This window comes from Eschscholzia californica, unplaced genomic scaffold, assembly GCF_041429995.1.
Source record: "Eschscholzia californica isolate CP2 unplaced genomic scaffold, dmEscCali1.0.p SCAF_1, whole genome shotgun sequence".
Lineage (NCBI taxonomy): Eukaryota > Viridiplantae > Streptophyta > Magnoliopsida > Ranunculales > Papaveraceae > Eschscholzia > Eschscholzia californica.
The window spans coordinates 70,689,944-70,709,899 of NW_028238198.1; the positions used below are offsets into that span (position 1 = coordinate 70,689,944).

Below are 19,956 nucleotides of genomic sequence, written 5' to 3' on the forward strand. Positions count from 1 at the left end.
GTAAGTGGGCAAGAAAGTCATTTTAAAAAGTATGTTAGATTTAACCGAATCTGGTATAAAATGTAATTATAAATAAAAGGTGGGGATTTGATTAAAACCTGGTCTTAAGTGTAATTCTCTGTACTAAATTTGTACAAATTCCAAGTCAAACTTAAAGGCTAAAAGCCCATTATAGTTGGGAAAAAAGAATAATGTCCGTTTCCGCTGTCGAGCCTTGGGCGACGAAAGATTTTTTCAAATTCAGATTTCTTGGCTCGAGGTTTGAGTTCAAGTGAGTCAAATTTCAGAATATTTGTATTATGTCTGGCACGTTTGAATAACTTGGTCGAGGGTAATCTAGAATTGTTGTTTGTGCCCCTGACTAAAATATGTTAGACTCTAAACATTCAAATTCAGACAATCATAAAAGAACACCATCTTAAACTAATTTGCATTTACAATGGATGAACTCTAAAAGCTTATGATATCAAAGTAAAGTGTAAATACAAATCACACATTGCATCAAACAGATCATTCCAGAACACCAGAAGTGACTTACAGTATACTACAAAGTGAGAACTCATTCACAACACTAAGAAAAAGGCATATACAAGTTTCTTTCTTATTCTCTCATTCAAAAGAAAACTAGTTTAAGATGAAAAACGATTTTCGTCACTAAGTAATGAAGTTGCTTCCGAAACAGACATTCGAACTTCTTCGATCTGTTCTTCTAAAAGTTGAGATACATATATTTGGCTGTCTTCTGAATCTGACAACATAAACGAGCACTTCGTGTCGTCCAAAAATTGTGCTCTCTTTTGCCCTTTTATCGCCTTAGTCATTTTTAATTCATCTAGACTTCTCATTTCTATCTGCATTTCCTCTTTCAGTAATTTCATCTCTTCTTCTTTTAAGTCCAGCTCGAACACACATTGCTGATATTCAACAATCATCTTCTCTATTTCGTTCATACCGGTTTCTTTCATCTCAAAAAGCATTTGTTTCTCTTGGATAACATTCCGGAATGCAAACTCCATTTCCTCTACATTCTGTAAACCAGATGATATTTCCTTTTTAACGATTTCTATATCGGTGTCCAACTTCTCAGAATTTCGTCTCAAATCTTCAATTTCTTTCAACACAGAGTTCAGCTTTTTTCGGGTTTCTTTTATCTCGGCTTGAAGCTTCGGTTGTTCTTCTTCAGACATAAGAAGTTCAGTGGCCTTACAACCAAGATTCCAATTTCTTTGTGTAGGAACAACTGTTTTGTCAACATTCTCTATTGAAAGCAGCACTTTTTCACTCTCTATTTTCCGGTTTTTCTCCTCCAGTTTTGATTTTACGCAGGCAAGACTATTTCTTAACTCAACTTCAGATTGATTAGTCTTCAGTTGAGCAACCTCGATTTCATCCTTCCTAGCTTGAAGACGAGTCAGTTCTTCTTGTTTCTGCTTAACGTAAATCGAGGAAGCATCCATTCTTTCCCTCGCTCGATCTTCTCTCTGTTCCCAGTAACCAATCGATGAATAGAAATTTGAAAGAGATGATTTAAGAGCCAGGAGCTTGTGATTCACAATTGATTTTCTGTTCTCTATCTCAGAAGATTGGAGTTTGCAGTCTGCAATATCTTGCCGCTTAACTATGATAAGTTTCTCTGCAACTTCAGTTTCTCTGGAGAGTTTATCTTCTTCAACAGTTGCTTTCTCTAGTAACACAAACAAACTTAAAGCTTTAGCTGCAATTTCGAGCTTATCTTGAACATTTTCGAGCTTCAATTTAGCCAAATTTAGCTCCTCTGAATTTTCAAGCTTCATTCTTGAACCAAAGTTCTCAACATTAGAAACATTTCCTTGTATTTCCATCTGATTTTCTGCAACTTCCCCAGATTCATCAGGTTCAGTCATTCCAGAGGTACATATATCCTTTACTTCACTTCTCGATTCACTGGGTTGAGAGTTACAGTCATCGAACCTAAGTTTTTCTCCACCACCCACTTCAACGAGCTTCTCCGGACAATGAAATTCCCCTCTAACTTCAACGTTCCTTTGGCCAGTTGAAAGCTTTCTCTCAAATTCGTCCCTATCTTGCATAGCTTTCTCGTACAAACCCATTAATTTCCCGTTCTCTTCATGCATTTCATGAAGTTGGTTTTCTAAGTTTTCAATCTTATCCTTATGAAAATAAGAATCATCTCCGACTTTTTGTGCTTGAGCATCCTGGATAGCTTTCTCATACAAACCCATTACTCTATCGTTCTCTTCGTTCATTTCTTGAAGTTGATATTCTAGTTTTTCAATGTGCACTGCACTTTCCAAATTGTCGTTAGGGGAATCTGACTGAACATCAATTTTTCGTGATTGAGCATCCTGAATAGCATTCTCATACAAACTCATCAATCTTTCATTCTCTGCCTGCATTTCTTGAAGCTGGTGCTCCAAGTTCTCAATCTTTATTGCATTGTCCACATCTTTCTCTTTATGAAAATCTGCTTGATCTTCAGTTTTTTGTGTTTGAGCATCAACAGCTTTATTACCCTCTATTACAACACCTTCATAGAGCTCGATCAATTTACTGTTATCCTCGAGCAAAAGTTTTAGCTTCGTTCTTAGTTCATCATTCTCCTTAGCCAAGATAATTGTTGTTTCATGAGCTTTTGCTTCTCGTTCACTTGCTGTTGCAATTGCATCAACCATTGTTTCGAGCTCCGTAGGATCATTGGAAGCAGCCCCAAATTGACCAGGTACTTGCAATTTCTCTTTTGTTTCTTCTTCTATGATTCTCACTGATCTTTTCTCGTTTTCTAGCTCTGTAATCAAACTCTTCATCTGCCTGTTATGTTAAGAAAACGTGAGAACATATGAAGGAATAAGAAAAAGGAAAATATAGATTAAGTTGCAATGTGACAATGTCAATTAATATCTTATCTCCGAAAATATAGTTATTACATAATTTCGGGACCATTTTTTAGACGAATAAGACCATACGACATTTCCAATTATTAGAAAACACGATGTTAAAGAAGGCCAAAAACACATCTTTGTCTAACATCACAGCAGTCTCCAAATTTTACAAACTTCACAAGACCACAGTGGAGAAACGGTTTATTTTATTTGTCTACTACTGTTCTTTTTTTTGTCTGAAATAAAATAGAGAAATGCTAACTTGTTATGACCAAAATTCATTTTGGAAGTAAATCGAAGGATTAAACAACAAGCACCTTTCCAATTTTTCTTTCTCTTCGAGGCAGGAGTTGAGTTTCTTGTGTAGTATTTCAGTTTCCCTCTGGTTTTGAATAGCCTGCGAAATAAGAAATTTCAGCAATAGGTTTATTAAAAGATATGTCAAAAAAATTAACTTAGATCAAACAAAAGCAAGATTCATGTCTAACGATGTTGAATCCATTTTACCAGAAGCATATAATTACCTGAATACGGAGAAACTCATTCTCTGCATTCATGGAAGAAACTCTAGGTGATGTTGGATCCTGAGCAGAAATAAAACGGAGGAGTTAGAACTTAGTTGTTGGTTAAACTTTTACTCGGTAACTAAAGAAAATAGGTCATCATCACGACATCACCATAAAAGTCTCACCCCGGGCCTGTAATAATTTTGTCAATTCTTGAACTGAATTAGATTGGTATTCAGATAATTTTGCAAATATAAGTTCTCTTATATATTTATATGAACTAAGTGCTAGTAATCCCACACAAATTGAGCAAGTTACGGTTTTATATGTATGATTATGATTACCTGTAGAAAATTTGTGTGTCCTTTTTAATAATTTTGTCTAACATTTATTTGACCCATGCGATTTAGATTCTCAAGCTACGAGAAAAATAACTTCAAGATGGGTAACATATTGGTATTGAACATTCCAATATCCATACCAATCCTTATCCTTGCGGTATCTGGGTTCACACGGCTATTTAAGTCTCAATTTGATTCAAGCATAGCAGACCACAATGCTGAAAATAATTTTGATATGAGTTGACTACCGAATAGCGGGAGATTATGGCTTCAATATGTTAAGAAGAAAGCCATCTAAATAGGAGAGAACCTATTTATGCAAGGATATCTAAAGATGAAATATTAATAATACCTGACTAGAAGTGAGTAGACTATCCTCGAAGTTCGACAGACCTGAACTTCCTTTCTGTAAACAATAACCGAAACAAAAAAAAATCAGAAATTTAGGCAAAATTTCTCTCAAAGCTAGATTCCTTTTAAAGTTACAAAGAAGAATGTAATCCACCTTAACTGTTGCCGAGTCTGTTTCGTGCATGAACTTCCAATCCAATGCTTCCAGTAACTGCCATTTTCATAACCCATAAACAACTACTATTACACCGAATAGACAAAAAGAGAATCAAACCAAGGACCAATTTTAGCCGCATACCTTATTCTGTAATATCATGATTTGTTCATTCATCCTCTCACGTTCTCCATCCTCAGAAAACGACTTCAATCTGGGTCAAATAACAGATTTATATCTCATGAATTACAAGACTCTCGACCAGAATTAAACTGAGACTCAATACGTTATAACTTGACAGCTGCAGCACTCATAAAAATAAGTACTACTTTTGTCAGTGACATTTCTAAGAGATTTTCAAGCAAGAGTCAGTTTTTTCTTCCACATCAATTTTGTCCATCATCTATTTCCCTCATGAATGCCTTTAAGCTCCATTTTCTACTTCTCACCCTAAGCTAGATGTTTCATTAAGATCTAAATTGCTCTTTAAAGCAAACCTAAGATCAACTTGAAATATCTGACTTTCAAAACAAAATGGATTTCGTGTTTCAAACTTTTGATGACTAACCAAATAGGTTATTTTCTAATGTTTACGTGAAAGAAGATACGAGTAATATTCATCCAATAAAAAGGAAATATGGTAATAACTGAGCAAGAATATTAAATTATTTAAGGCAAACAATGGCATACCTTCTAACTTCTTCTTTTAACCGCAAATTTTCCATGGCAAACCTTGTAACTTCTTGGTTCCTGTCTACCTGTGTACGGAGAACCTCTATCTCCTTAAGATATTCCTCTTTTTCCTTCAAAAGGTGCATCTCAGCTGATATCTTTCCAGAAGAAAGTGCCTCCAACCTCTTGATGCCAGCTTCACGAAATCGAAGTCTCATTTTCAAACCTTGTATCTCGTCTTCTCTTTGTTTGGCCTATACAAAGAAGATATTTCATAAAAAAATCTTGTCAAGTAAAAAAAAAAAGACCCGTGCATGATGTCTATTCAGGTCCCCAGCTGCAGCAGCTACTCGAAGAGATTTGGCAAGCAGAAATAAATGAAACATTGCGCCCCAGTACATATCAATCTTTGACATTGTTACGAGATCTCGGACATGATGAGAGGAGTAATACAAAGACAAGAACGCAGATTATACATATTTCCTTCTCTTAGTTATTAGGTTCTTTGTTTTGCTTACAATTTTTACTTCTGGATTAATTGATACGTTAGCGATTAACCTATATTGGTATTTAAGATCCCAACATGATCACGTTCAAGTACACAAAACACGTTTACACCAAAATCTCGCATTTGACCCACTGAAGTGACTGCTATCGACAAAATTTCCAACATGGGGGGGAATATTAAACATGACATGAGTATCCATGTTATATAGGTGCAGAGGATATATAACCAACATATGTAGCTCTTAGTTCGGTCACCTATAAATTGATTGATCTATCATCAATGAAGTAAGCGAACTAGTTCAAAGAATGAATGAGACTAGGAGTTGAGGACTCACCAAATGCATTGCTGCTTGGTTTTCGGCAGTCAATGCCTGCAACGCAGTTTCTTTGTCCTTCTCTCTCCTGAAAGCCTCAATAAGAGCAGCTTCGTATTCCTTTTTCTGAAATTTTGGAGAAGAATTCAATTAAATTGGATAAAAACAGAGACTGGAACAAGCTGAAGAATGGACCAAATGATACCTGGGGCCTCCTCTTATCAGTCGTAAATGGACTGAATGATCCCTGAAGTCCTTCCCATTTAAAGGAAACTGGGGATCCTGGAAAGCATACACTTGAGTTATCATTTTCCTGCTTCTCGTGCCCACCATTAACTAAACTACGCCAGTGGTTCACTTCTTTCTGAGTACAAATCAAAAGCGAAAATAAGCTAACACTTGGAGTCCCAAAACCGAACTTTGTTATCGAAATAGAAAAGACAAAACTATGTTAAGAGTTAAGATTATAATCTGGACAGGATTTGGAAGTTGCATTAGAACTTATGAAGACTGCTAGAAAGAATAATGCTCTTCTGAAATGTCAAATCCTCCCCCGGTATATCATTTTATCAGGGTCAAACATATATAAAAGAAAACCTAATAGAAGAAAGTCAGAATATTCTAAACAAGAAGACGTAAAAATAAATTACTACATAGAAATGTTCGAAAATTGTAGAGCCGCATGATGTGTATATGTCAATCATGTCAAATTATCTTAAGCCAAGTCATTCTGACAATTTAACACCCAACCAAAAATATTTATGTTTTACGGTCCAAGAGTCGAGATATAGCCACCGCTTCATAAATAAATAACACAAAAAACCCTGTACCTTTAGTTGTTGAATCTGCAAACGCATAGTAAGGACATCTCCAGATGCATCTTCATTCACAACTGCCTGCAAATGAATAACAAAAGCAATTTTCCAGTCCATGATCACTATATAACATATTTAAATGGAACTTACAAATGGGTAACGACCAAATAAAACAACTTACATTGTTCTTGATGAATTTAGCACGTTGTGCAAATTTTAACGTGCTTAGTGTCTCCAATGAACAACTGCAAGGAGCCAGAGAAGTTACTTATGTAAAAAAATAAAGAACAAAAAGCAAATCACTTCAATGATAACATAGCCAATTTATATTATATTTAAAATGATGATTGTAATGTCTAAGGCCTCAAAGAAAATTAAGAAGATAATATAATGTTTATACTTGGACAAACCGCTTACCTAGTTGACGGACTTATATTTGCAATAATTGTTGTCTTTGCATTTCCACCAAGTGAGTCCTAAAAGAGAGGAAACAAATAAACTTAAGTCACGGTGAATTTCCACACAAAATAGTGTACTGAACTACTGAAGGACATGTTCTCTGGCAGGTGACCATTAAATAGAAAGCCACAACAATCATCGATTTCACCTTTCAAGAATTAAAATAAACGTAACCTGTAATACTAATGATCTTAATGGACATCAGATGGAGACCAAATCTTTAGTTCTTTATAATTAAGTTTTTTAATGGAAGACCATACCTGCAGCAAAAATGTGAGCTTTGAATCTCGGTAAGGAACATGCAGTGACTTCCCGTTTGAAATATTCACTAGGTTCATGATTACAAGTCTGAAAGTTTCAAACATGCTCAAATCAAATGACCATCCGAATGAAGAAATAGTAACTCGATATTTTGAATATAATGTATAATCACTGAAAATTCAAAGACGGAAAAGATGAACAAACCCCAATGTTGAAAGTGACTTGTTTATGTTTGTAGCTTCCTTAAGACGTTCACCTTCAGCACCTGAGCTTTTCTGCCTGCAGTCAAACCACTTTGATATTTAAAAGGAAAACTAAGGTGGTGAAAGGCCTTTGAAACTGTAGTTTCTAACAAAATCCTAAATTACGACTGCGCAATTCGCTACCTCTCAGAACCAGCCAAATCCACGAGATTAAGTCTAGCAAATCTGTGATGAGTTACTCCTTGAGTTTCCCACTGCAAAAGAGATCTATATGAGGACCACTTTGATATGCATAAGCACAACAGTAGTTATGATAACTTACACAAAATTATGTTATTAAGGTAACTTATCAACTATCAAGATTTTCAGACAACAAGAGTACCCACCTTACTTTCAATAATACATGTGAAAACACTATGAGATCGACTACTTGCATGGTTCATGTTAGTTGCTGCTACTTTTCTGTTTGTTGCTCCCTGAAAACACGAACATAATAGATTTTTAAACACACATAAAAAAATCAACTTAAGGTTCAAAAATAGAGAAGGAATACCGATTACTCTTCACTCATCAATAGCAAGACATGACTGATAACACTAACTAGACAATAAAAGTTTCTTGATTACTGAATTGAAACTATGTCTTTTTGTGATCTAACTACCTAAGTCATCTATCTGAACTTTTTTACCACAACCAGAGACAAAAGAGTCGTTTATGATGTAAATATTCTAGGAGATTCATTTAGATAATATCATAATAGAATAGCAAGAAATACTGTAATAGTGGAGGAGAATACACTGTACTAAAATATTGAAGTTCACTACTCTTTTCAATTAATTGTAGAGAGATGGTAGGCAGACCAACAATTAAGATTCGGCAAGTACATTCGTACTTCGTACATAGACAACGGAAAACCATCAGCATCAACATTCATGAAATGATTTACTATATCAAATCAGCGTAACAGAGATCAAATGCAAATAAAATCTAGTAATCAGATACCAATCATGCAATCAAGTAAAGTTGTAAGTTGTAACATTAAGTAAAATTCCCAAAGGGATACAAGAGAGGTAACTAAATACTTGAACAAGTTGTTGAATGACATCTCGTGCACAAGTTACTTCTAACTCCCTCAGATTCTCTACATAAACACCTTTTTTGGCATCTTCTCTTATCTGCAAAAATATCAAGAAATAAGTTTCACCAAGAAAGAAATCGAACAAATAGTAGATATTTGCTTGTGGTGTTATTTTTCAACTAGGAGATTTTCAAAGATACACAAATATATAGAATAAGGCCCTTGTTTGTTACATTTAAGGGCTCAAACAGAACCTCACTTATAATGAGTATGATAAGAAATGTAAAGAATAGTTGTAGGAAGTAACAGAGATTGATGCGAATATAGATGATTACCTGTAAATTAACTGAAGATGGGTCCAAGAGATCTAAAATTTGTTCATTGTATATCTCCAAGAATGAACATTTGCAAGTAAATCTCAGCTTTTCATCTCTACGAGACTCTTTCTCCTATAAGATTTGATGAGAACAGGAACAACAGTGGAGCTTAAGAAGTTATTCAAGCAGAAGAGACAAATAATTGGTTGTGAAGAGACACTCGACATTGGATTTCACTTGGATCTTGACATGCCAGTTTGTTGACTGATGTACTATGTGGTACTGTTTAGCAAAAGATATAGTCCTACTATTGTGCAGTTATTAGAGACAAAAAATAGGGGAAAACTAGGAAATTAGTATTCAAGTTTATTATAGAAATAGTTATTTATCCACTCAATGCATTTCAATTACAACAAATCACTTACCTTTTGGATCCTTTGGAATAAATGCTCAAAAACTCTTGGTGTCATTCCACAATTAACACTATGCCGTCTAGTGCCTCCATCAATGTCTCCCAGCATTGTGTGCGTCTTTCCACTTCCGGTCTAGGAAAAAGGAAATCCCTCAAATAAATTGTGGAACCAAACTAAAAAGTTGTGCTGATAGAAACTCAAGTGTGTTTCAATAAGTTTTGCGGTTCATAACACAATCACAAGTTCATAGCAGTGCTTTACGAAAGATTGAATGCTATAGATCACCAAAGACTTCGACCTTATGTTTCAAATTATAAACTTACTTGTCCATATGCAAACATACAACTATTGTAACCCCCCATACAGTTTTCTACCATGGGCAATCCAGCAACTCTAAATAGCTTTTCCTGTTACAGAAAACTTGAATGAAGTTCATTCTATGAAAGAGTGGCAAGGAAGAGACGCAAAACAAATAGTTTCCACAGGGTACCTGCGTGACATGCTCATCTGCGACAAGATCAAATGTAAAACGAGATTCTGGATGCCCAATCCAAGTAACTGTCTGATGACTGTCTTGCTTAACACATTTGTTGCAGCCTTGGGTGGATATTTCAGAAGTACTGAGAGGTCGTATTCTAATAACAACCTGTAAAAGATGAAGCAGACAAAAACACAAAGAAACTTCTGTATATCAAAAAAGTATGTAAGATAAAATTAGTAAGAGACGTGATGTTCTTATATAAATAACAATGAAACGCATTTTGTCCATAAACTTCTCCCATCCTTATCAATCCAAAATCAAGTTCTCTAACCCATCAATTCTTTCGTCACAATATGGTTCATGGGTGAGTAAATATACCAAATGAACTTGCTACTGGCCTTCCAAATGAAAATTCACTTCAGTCCAGGGGCCGCAAGCGTGGATAATATTTCAATTTAAATTTTTTAAAGTGTAGCAGCGATTCCTAACATAACCAAGAATTTGTACAAAATCCCTCCCATGATAAATACTGGAGCAACAAAATATCATTTGTTGTGAAAACTAAGATTATGACAAAGAAATTTTGTTAAGTTTCTGGTCATCCAACTAAAAACCACTTGGCAATGAGTGGAGAGGACCGAGATATTATATTCGGTTAAGAGATCACCATTATCCCATGTTGGACTATTCTAGACTATTCTCACGCACCCTTCACGTGTGGGATTCTTTGAGCTCATGTGTCGTCTTTTTCATTTTGACGTGGAGCACGTAAGGATTTTAAACCTATCGCCACATGTAGACCTAGCTCATATACCATGTTAAATTTGTCGCAATGAGTGGAGAGGGCCTAAACATTATATTGTTTATTAAAAGATCAGCATTTTCCTATGCGGGACTATTCTCACAACCTTAATTGCTACTATATCACTTAATTAACCTACAAACTCAGCAACCACAACTGAAAAGGAAAATAAATTTTAGGGTTTCAAAGAAAAATCAACATTTCCCTCACCATTTAGGTCTTACTCAAAATAAATCTTACTTCTAAAAATCCTTGATCTTTAAGACTACCTGAACATTATGATCTTTCCAGAAAGATGGATCTTCGTGTAACTCAAAGCTCTGGTTTGACGAACTCGCACTGATGATTTCATGATTGTTGTCTCTGTCATCGTTCTTCATCTTCACCGACGAATTGAAAAGATTACCTCTGGAGGCTGATTTCAAGAAAGGCGAACTCCGAATAGAATCTGGCTCTGAACTCTCGTGAAAACCAAACCGGCTTCTGAGAATGCTCGCTGCTTCAGAGATCGGCATTTCGATGAGCTTCTGATTTTAACAGATCCAGTGTCAAGTTAAAGATGAAATTTAGGGCAAAAAATGAACGTGGAAGGAGAGCAAGAAAGTTTGAACTGAAGTGAAAGGAGATAAAGAGAGAGATGGGAATTGGAAAGTAAAGGAGACAAGAAGTGAAGAAACTTTTGAGATTAACGGTCATGATTCGACGAATTCAAATTTCCACGACCGTTCGAAAAATGAAAACGTCAGAGGTGTTCATTATTTTCTATTTGCCCCCTAGGTTTTAACCAATATCACTTTTTAGCACCGTAATTTTTCAATATGCAAAGTATGACCTTTTCTTAATGGTTCCATCAATTTGACTGATAAGATATTTCATTTCTATCGGATGTGGCCTTTATTGTGTCGATTATTTTTCTAATTTATCTCATTGCCTCTCTTCCTTCTCTTTCGACATTTATAGATATGTGGGAGATCGCTTTATATATTCTTTACTTTATGAAATTAATTGAGACACGTGATGAAAAATTAGTATTAGAGTAAGAGTTAGAATAAAAACCATTTATATCAAGTACCAAGTACACTAAGAAGTGAGACACTTGATACCACAAATTTATGGAACTCGTGAAGATAAATGACAAACAAGGTAAAAGTTTGAAAAAAACTGTAACTAGAAATTCTTTTTGTTACAAAATAAGATTTGTGAAAACAGGTTGAGTCACATACGTGAATAAATTGATTGGTGAGTAACTAGACCAGCTTGAGTGGCATTGAGGGTTGACTTTTAACCAAAATTAATCCTATTTCAAATGACTTGGATCGTGTTGTAGGTTTGTATTGTGAGAGAGCCTCAAAGTGTGGTTCTACCTCTTTTACCATTAATGATCTTTGAAAATCCTCATAAGTTGTTATAGTCCCAAACAAACTAGGAGATTTTGTAAGATATAAAATAAAGTAATTAGATAATTGGTCATCCCAGACGTCAAGCGCTTAGAATACCAAAATCTTTCTCTTATTCTAAGATATCACGATTTTTCATCTCAAATTAAAAACCGCAAAATCTCATGACTTAACCGACGGTACAACAACCATGCGAATCTACATTCAATTGTTTTATATAATAGTTCAAATGACTTGGATCGTGTTTTATTTCAAATCTCATGACTTAACCGACGGTACAACAACCATGTGAAAGAGCCTCAAAGTGTGGTTCTACCTCTTTTACCATTAATGATCTTTGAAAATCCTCATAAGCAGGGACGAAACCAGGATTAATGATGTAAAGGGGCCAATGTAATTGGAATTAGAGAAAAATTTTAAAACAAAGATTACATATAAAAAAATTGCTGATCCAAGGGATTGAACCTGGGTCAGTTAGTTGGTTCCAATTTTATGTTAAACAAGCTTTTTAGGATTTCTGAAGGATCTAAACAAAATTTCTTCACAATTTATATCTGATTAACAATAATGGAAAATGGTAAGAAGTTGGATTTGGGTTGGTTCATTGAAAATGAAGAACTCCATGAAAGTTGGTTATACAATGCTAGTTTTGATGTTTATGTTTATACTTCTTTGTTCGATTTGTATGGATGTTTGGAGTTATAGGTTATGCAAGGAATGAGTTTGATAAAATGATTGAAAGAAATATCTTTGCTTGGGATGCAACTTTAGTTGTTTATACAAGATTTGGGTTGTCAGAAGGGGTTTCTATTTGTGTTGCTCATCCCCTTAATGGGACTATCGTTGCAGGAACAAAGGTTTGTATTTCGCGACATAGTTCGTTATATTTTTAGTATACTGAGTGATTTGGTTACTGGTTACATGATGGAGGCCATCATCATGGGCCTCACGTTCAAGTCATTGGGCCTCACGGCCGAGTTCATTAGGGTTAGATTTGAGAGTTTCAGGTTTAGAAGTTTCTATGTTTGAGTATCTTTGATATTTAGTAATCCTAATTTGAGTCTATCTAGAAGTGTCTTAGTTCCTATAAAAGGAAGTCCAGTTTGTGTTGGTCATTCAGATCAGAGAATATTATCAATCGAGTTTATTATTAATCAGGTTTATCGTTTTGTTCTTTACTTTATCAGTTTATTTACGTATTTTATCAGTTTATTTACGTATTTTATCATTGTTATAATGGTGGATTCCATTACTTTTACGCTTCCGCAACAATCTACATCAGCTGGTATCAGAGCTTTAAGAATCTGGGAACAGATAATTTTTTTTAAATACTTCTCATCTTGAATGTTGGAATAATCTTCCGCGTTTAGGTTGGGATCCTTTAAGAGATGCACAACAACTCTATGTTGATCGAAAAGATCAAAACAAAATTAATGTCGATTCCAAAATTCCTATGTTTGATTATCAATATCATATAGATTTTTGGATTCAACAGATGGAAGATTGGTTTATAAACCAAGAAGTCCATGACGAAGATAAGGTTTTTGTCATCGAACAACACTTGTCTAAAAGAGTCTGATCTGAATGACCAAGACAAACTGGACTTCCTTTTATAGGAACTAAGACATTTCTAGATAGACTCAAACTAGGATTCCTAAATATCAAAGATACTCAAACATAGAAACTTCTAAACCTGTAACTCTCAAATCTAACCCTAATGAACTCGGCCGTGAGGCCCAATGACTTGAACGTGAGGCCCATGATGATGGCCTCCATCATACTCCCCGTCCGAGAACGAACTTGCCCTCAAGTGAGACTTAACAATGCGATCCTTAATTCCCACTTTGCACGAAAGTTGGCGAAAATCTGAAGAAGACAATGATGGACCAAATCACTGACATAAATCTCATATTGCAAAGAATCTCGCAAAAACAAATGTAGGAAAGAAACTTCTAACAAATTGCGACATCTCCCGTCATCTTTTAGTTTGATGAAGAAGACCACGGACACCACATAATTCACTAAGGAAAAATTAACTATGAATTTCATCATCCACTTCATCACTTTCTCTGTTTCGTCCTTCTCAATAATAACTTGAATTATCTTCCCTCGTTCATCTTCGTGAAGTTTATAAACTCTAAGAAACCTAATATCGAACAGGTGAGGGGAATCAACTTTTACACCTATGTTCATTGTTTCTTTGAGAAAAGAGACTCCTACGCAAGAGGGAGCATGAACTTCTTGGTACTAATGTCTCTTGAAGGAAAATCACTTTCGTCTTCTTCCTCGGTCATTGATAGAATTTTATTTCGTTTGTCAAGAACTTCTTCAATATCATCGATCCCGGTAACCAACGCAACGTTGGAGAACTGTCTACTTGATTCAATCTTTGTTTCAGCATATGACAAATATTCATCCAAGGGTAGAAAAACATACCTGAAGATACTTTTCAATGTCGTCCAATCGTCTATGAATTTTTTTTCCTTCGTCAATGAGTCTCCATTGCATTGCATTGAATTGTTCATAGATTCTTTCGGACATATGTTGTTCCACAACAAAAACCTTATCTTCGACATGTATATCTTGATTTATGAACCAATCCTCCATCTGTTGAATCCAAAAATCTATATGGTATTGACCGTCGAAGAGATGAATTTTGGAAACGTTATTAATTTTTTCTTGATCTTTTGGATCAACTTAGAATTGTTTAGAATCTCGAAAGGGATCCCAACCTAAACGTGGAGAAAATTTCCTGCATTCAAGGAGAGATGTATCCATGAAAAAAAATTCATCTGTTCCCAGATTCTTCAAGCTCTGAATACCAGCTGATGTAGACTGTTGCGGAAGCATAAAAGTAGAAGAACTCATTAATAAACTAAAAGAGAAACGATAAATAATGTAAAGATAAATTGAAATAACAATGGAGGCCATCATCATGGGCCTCACGTTCAAGTCATTGGGCCTCACGGCCGAGTCCATTAGGGTTAGATTTGAGAGTTTTGAGGTTTAGAAGTTTCTATGTTTGAGTATCTTTGATATTTAATAATCCTAATCTGAGTCTATCTAGAAGTGTCTTAGTTCCTATAAAAGGAAGTCCAGTTTGTGTTGGACATTCAGATCAGAGAATATTATCAATCGAGTTTATTATTAATCAGGTTTATCGTTTTGTTCTTTACTTTATCAGTTTATTTACGTATTTTATCAGTTTATTTACGTATTTTATCATTGTTATAATGGTGGATTCCATTACTTTTACGCTTCCGCAACAATCTACATCAGCTGGTATTCAGAGCTTGAAGAATCTGGGAACAGATGAATTTTTTCATGGATACATCTCTCCTTGAATGCTGGAAATTTTCTCCACGTTTAGGTTGGGATCCCTTTCGAGATTCTAAACAATTCTACGTTGATCGAAAAGATCAAGAAAAAATTAATAACGTTTCCAAAATTCCTCTCTTCGACGGTCAATACCATATAGATTTTTGGATTCAACAGATGGAGGATTGGTTCATAAATCAAGATGTACATGTCGAAGATAAGGTTTTTGTCGTGGAACAACATATGTCCGAAAGAATCTATGAACAATTCAATGCAATGCAATGGAGACTCATTGACGAAGGAAAAAAATTCATAGACGATTGGACGACATTGAAAAGTATCTTCAGGTATGTTTTTCTACCCTTGGATGAATATTTGTCATATGCTGAAACAAAGATTGAATCAAGTAGATAGTTCTCCAACGTTGTTTTGGTTACCGGGATCGATGATATTGAAGAAGTTCTTGACAAACGGAACAAAATTCTATCAATGGCCGAGGAAGAAGACGAAAGTGATTTTCCTTCACGAGACATTAGTACCAAGAAGTTCATGCTCCCTCTTGTAGGAGTCTCTTTTCTCAAAGAAACAATGAACATAGGTTTAGAAGTTTATTCCCCTCACCTGTTCGATATTAGGTTTCTTAGAGTTTATAAACTTCACGAAGATGAACGAGGGAAGATAATTCAAGTTATTATTGAGAATGACGAAACAGAGAAAGTGATGAAGTGAATGATGAAATTTATAGTTAATTTTTCCATAGTGAATTATGTGGTGTTCGTGGTCTTCTTCATCGAACTAAAAGACGACGGGAGATGTCGCAATTTGTTATAAGTTTCTTTCCTACATTTGTTTTTGCGAGATTCTTTGCAATATGAGATTTATGTCAGTGATTTGGTCCATCATTGTCTTCTTCAGATTTTCGCCAACTTTCGTGCAAAGTGGGAATTAAGGATCGCATTGTTAAGTCTCACTTGAAGGCAAGTTCATTCTCGGACGGGGAGTATGATGGAGGCCATCATCATGGGCCTCACGTTCAAGTCATTGGGCCTCACGGCCGAGTCCATTAGGGTTAGATTTGAGAGTTTCAGGTTTAGAAGTTTCTATGTTTGAGTATCTTTGATTTTTAGTAATCATAATTTGAGTCTATCTAGAAGTGTCTTAGTTCCTATAAAAGGAAGTCCAATTTGTGTTGGTCATTCAGATCAGAGAATATTATCAATCGAGTTCATTATTAATCAGGTTTATCGTTTTGTTCTTTACTTTATCAGTTTATTTACGTATTTTATCAGTTTATTTACATATTTAATCATTGTTATAATGGTGGATTCCATTACTTTTACGCTTCAGCAACAATCTACATCATTACATATCATTGTTTTGCCACTTCTGCTTACAGAGTTTTACATACCGATCTTAACTTTTTAATACGCATAAACTGCTCTTCATGTGTCCTGGGAGTAAGATATACAAAAAAGTGTATTCATACTGCCATCTGCAATGAATTGCCTGAAACTCTATCTAGACTCTTACTTGCTCTTTGTCCGAACATCACTTCAAGTAATTTTCTGCCTTCATCGTACTGCATTTTTCTGAGCTACCTGCCAGTGAACATCTGCTCACTTGCTTTCATTGGCTTATACTTTCTCCTACTTAAGGTGGTATTCAGTTTGGTACTGCACAATTGCTCAATCTGGAACTCATGGACTGTGGAATGACCATATGTGATCCCAATTCTGAGGAGGATCTATATAAAGAGATTAGCGACGACGACCGAAATTTCCTACAAACACCATTGAACAGAAAATCACACCTTATGTACCAGAAGCTGATTATCAAACATGCACGCTTAAAGAAACTCAGTCTCTGGGGTTGCTCCGGCTTAGACATAAGCTCGATTTTACAGAATAAGAAACAAAACTTTGAAATTTCAAGTGTGTTTCTGATCTTTGTTTGTTATTGCAGGTCGTATATCTAAACTGCCCAGCTCTCAACGATCTCAATCTAACGTCTTGTACAAACTTAAACCTAGGTACTTGTCTGACTTCTTCTTGAACATTACAAGGTTTTCTTAGTCTGGGTAACTTACCAAGTGGTTTATCATGTTATTTGCAGAGAGGTTACTACTGCAGTGCCCTAGTCTTGAGAGTGTACATGCTTCAGGATGCACAGAAACATTGGTAGGAGCAATTCAAATCCAGGTAAATGATTTGATCTCACTGAAAGTTCGAGTATTTGAGATATATACAGTTCGAATACCTATTAAACAAACTCTTGTTCATACTAAAGTTTTTAATGTTGGATTTAACTTTATAAACCATCTTGCAGGTCTGCACTGATTTTGTTTTTTTAGTGATCACTTTCCTCTCAAGCGATTAGCCGACGGTTCAAAGAGGGTTCGAGTTCCAGACTTCGTCGACCCCCAGGTACAATGAAGAATCACTTAAATTTTTATACCCTTGTCTCATGTCCCAATCTCATACTAGTTCTTCATTGTGTCGTCTAGGAATCCTTCTCTTAAATGTTTTCTTGTTTTTCTTTTTTTGCAGACTCTTGATATTCAAAAGAGAAGGAAAATCCAACGAATTCATTGTAATGTTCATGTCCAGTGATCTGCTGTCTAAAGATATCAAAATATCACTACTGTGTCATTAAATTATTATACTCGTTGTAGGTTAATGGTCGAATCACTTATAAAGAAAGTGAATCGACCTCTTTGACTGTCATGATATACACTATTAAATTAATTAGGGTTTTATGTGTAGAAGAATCGCATAAATGTATTAAGAGCAAGAAACCAAGTTGTCTTGTCTCTAAGGACCATTTGTATCTAACTCTTTTTCTCTTTCTTTTTTACGTTAATAAATGGATCTTTGATCACAATGTTGTGTTATAATACCATTCTTCCATTTTAGCAATTGGAAGTAGTCATTGCAAATCAATTTGCAAACCACTGCAAATAAATTTGCGAACCACTGCAAACCAGGATGCAAACCACTTCAAATCAGAATGCAAACCACTGCAAATCAGTTTGTAACCCACTGCAAACCAATTTGCAAACAAATTTGCAAACTACTACAAATCAGTTTACAAACCGTTGCAAATCAATTTGCAAACCGTTGCAAATCAATTTTCACTGCAAATCAGTTTGCAAACTATTGCAAATCAATTTTCAAATACTGCAAATCAATTTGCAAACCATATTGCAAATCAGTTTACAAACCATATTGCAGATCAGTTTGCAAACCATACTGCAAATCAGTATGCAATTCAGTTTGCATACCATATTGCAAACCACTGCATACAGTTTGCAAACCACATTGTAAATCAGTTTGCAAACCACATTGCAAATCAGTTTGCAAACCACGTTGTGAATCAATTTGCAAACCACATTGCAAATCAGTTTGCATACCAAATTGCAAACCACTGCATACCATATTGCAAAGTCATCAAAAAGTTTCAGAATCATTTTCAACTTAGATGGAAATTGTTTTTTGAAATACTTGTATATCCTTTAATTCAAAGGAACTCAATTTATGTACACAATGTATGTTAAATTTTGATGAATTACAACCTAATTGTATTGGGTATTATTTTACGGCGTTTTCTTTTCAGATTTGAAAACAATTAATAGAATAAAAAATGAAGAATTAATCTTTGAAAATGACTTAATCTTCCCTTCATCCTGCATCTATTGAAAAATATTTAAAGAAACATGTAAGTATGTTGTGAATATTTTGAAAAAAAATAAATTGAAATTGACTTGTCTGCAAACAGTAATGCAAACCACTGCAAACAAAAATGCAAACCACTGTAAATCAGTTTGCAAACCACTACAAACCAGAATGCGAAACAGATTGTAAACCACTGCATACTAGATTGCAAAGTCACCAAATAAATTTAGAATCCTTTTCGAACTTAGATGTTAATACTCGCACATTCTTCAATTCAAACAATTTGAATTACGTGTTATTTTACGGGGGTACAGGGGCGTAGCTCCCGTTTTTTTTTTTTTGTAGAAATTTTGAAAACATTAATTGAATAAAAAAAATGTGAAGAATTAGTCTTTCGAAAAGGATTCAGTCTTTTGATTTTAATCTTTCGTTTATCTATTGAAAAAGACTTAACGAAACATATTGTGAATATTTAACGAAAAATTGTGAATATTGAATAAAAAAATGTGAAGAATTAGACTTAACGAAAAATTGAAACTGATTTGCGGAGACATGCAAACCAATGCAAATCGGTTTGCAAACCAATGCAAATCAGTTTGTAAACCACTACAACTTAAATTCATAAGACCAAATAAGTAAAAAACACATTCATCAAAATAAGTAATCACTCAACATAATAAGATTAAAATACTATTACAAATTCATCAAACTATTCACAAACACATTCATCAAAATTTTCAGAACAAATACTATATTCAAACGACTTTTTTTATTGAATCCAACAATATTTTATGTTTCAATCTTTTGAGTTTAATCTTCCGTTCGTCTATTGAAAAGAGTCAACGAAACATGTTGTGAATATTTAAAAAAGAAAAAGAAAAATTGGAACTGATTTGAGAAGAAATGAAAACCACTGCAAATCTATTGGCAAATTAATTAACAAACCACAATGCAAATCAATTTGCAAACCACAATGCAAACCAATGCAAATTAGTTTGCAAACCAATGCAACTTAAA

The 19,956-nt window shown here is 34.7% G+C and overlaps 1 protein-coding gene across 1 annotated transcript; it reads right to left on the minus strand.

The window, feature by feature from the left end:
* Positions 1 to 403: 403 nt before the first annotated feature.
* Positions 404 to 11,360, minus strand: LOC147568763 (kinesin-like protein KIN-12E). The gene is made up of 22 exons (XM_086655173.1): positions 10,823 to 11,360; positions 9,761 to 9,916; positions 9,594 to 9,677; positions 9,283 to 9,402; positions 8,876 to 8,989; positions 8,545 to 8,637; positions 7,849 to 7,938; positions 7,646 to 7,716; positions 7,464 to 7,538; positions 7,259 to 7,346; positions 6,957 to 7,015; positions 6,721 to 6,784; positions 6,555 to 6,620; positions 5,930 to 6,088; positions 5,746 to 5,850; positions 4,922 to 5,157; positions 4,376 to 4,445; positions 4,232 to 4,288; positions 4,079 to 4,132; positions 3,404 to 3,463; positions 3,197 to 3,276; positions 404 to 2,808 (listed from the first exon to the last, which is right to left on the minus strand). Exons 1-22 carry the CDS (start codon positions 11,066 to 11,068, stop codon positions 630 to 632), a joined length of 4,326 nt encoding a protein of 1,441 aa, XP_086511299.1. The 5' UTR covers positions 11,069 to 11,360; the 3' UTR covers positions 404 to 629.
* Between the last annotated feature and the right edge of the window lie 8,596 nt (positions 11,361 to 19,956).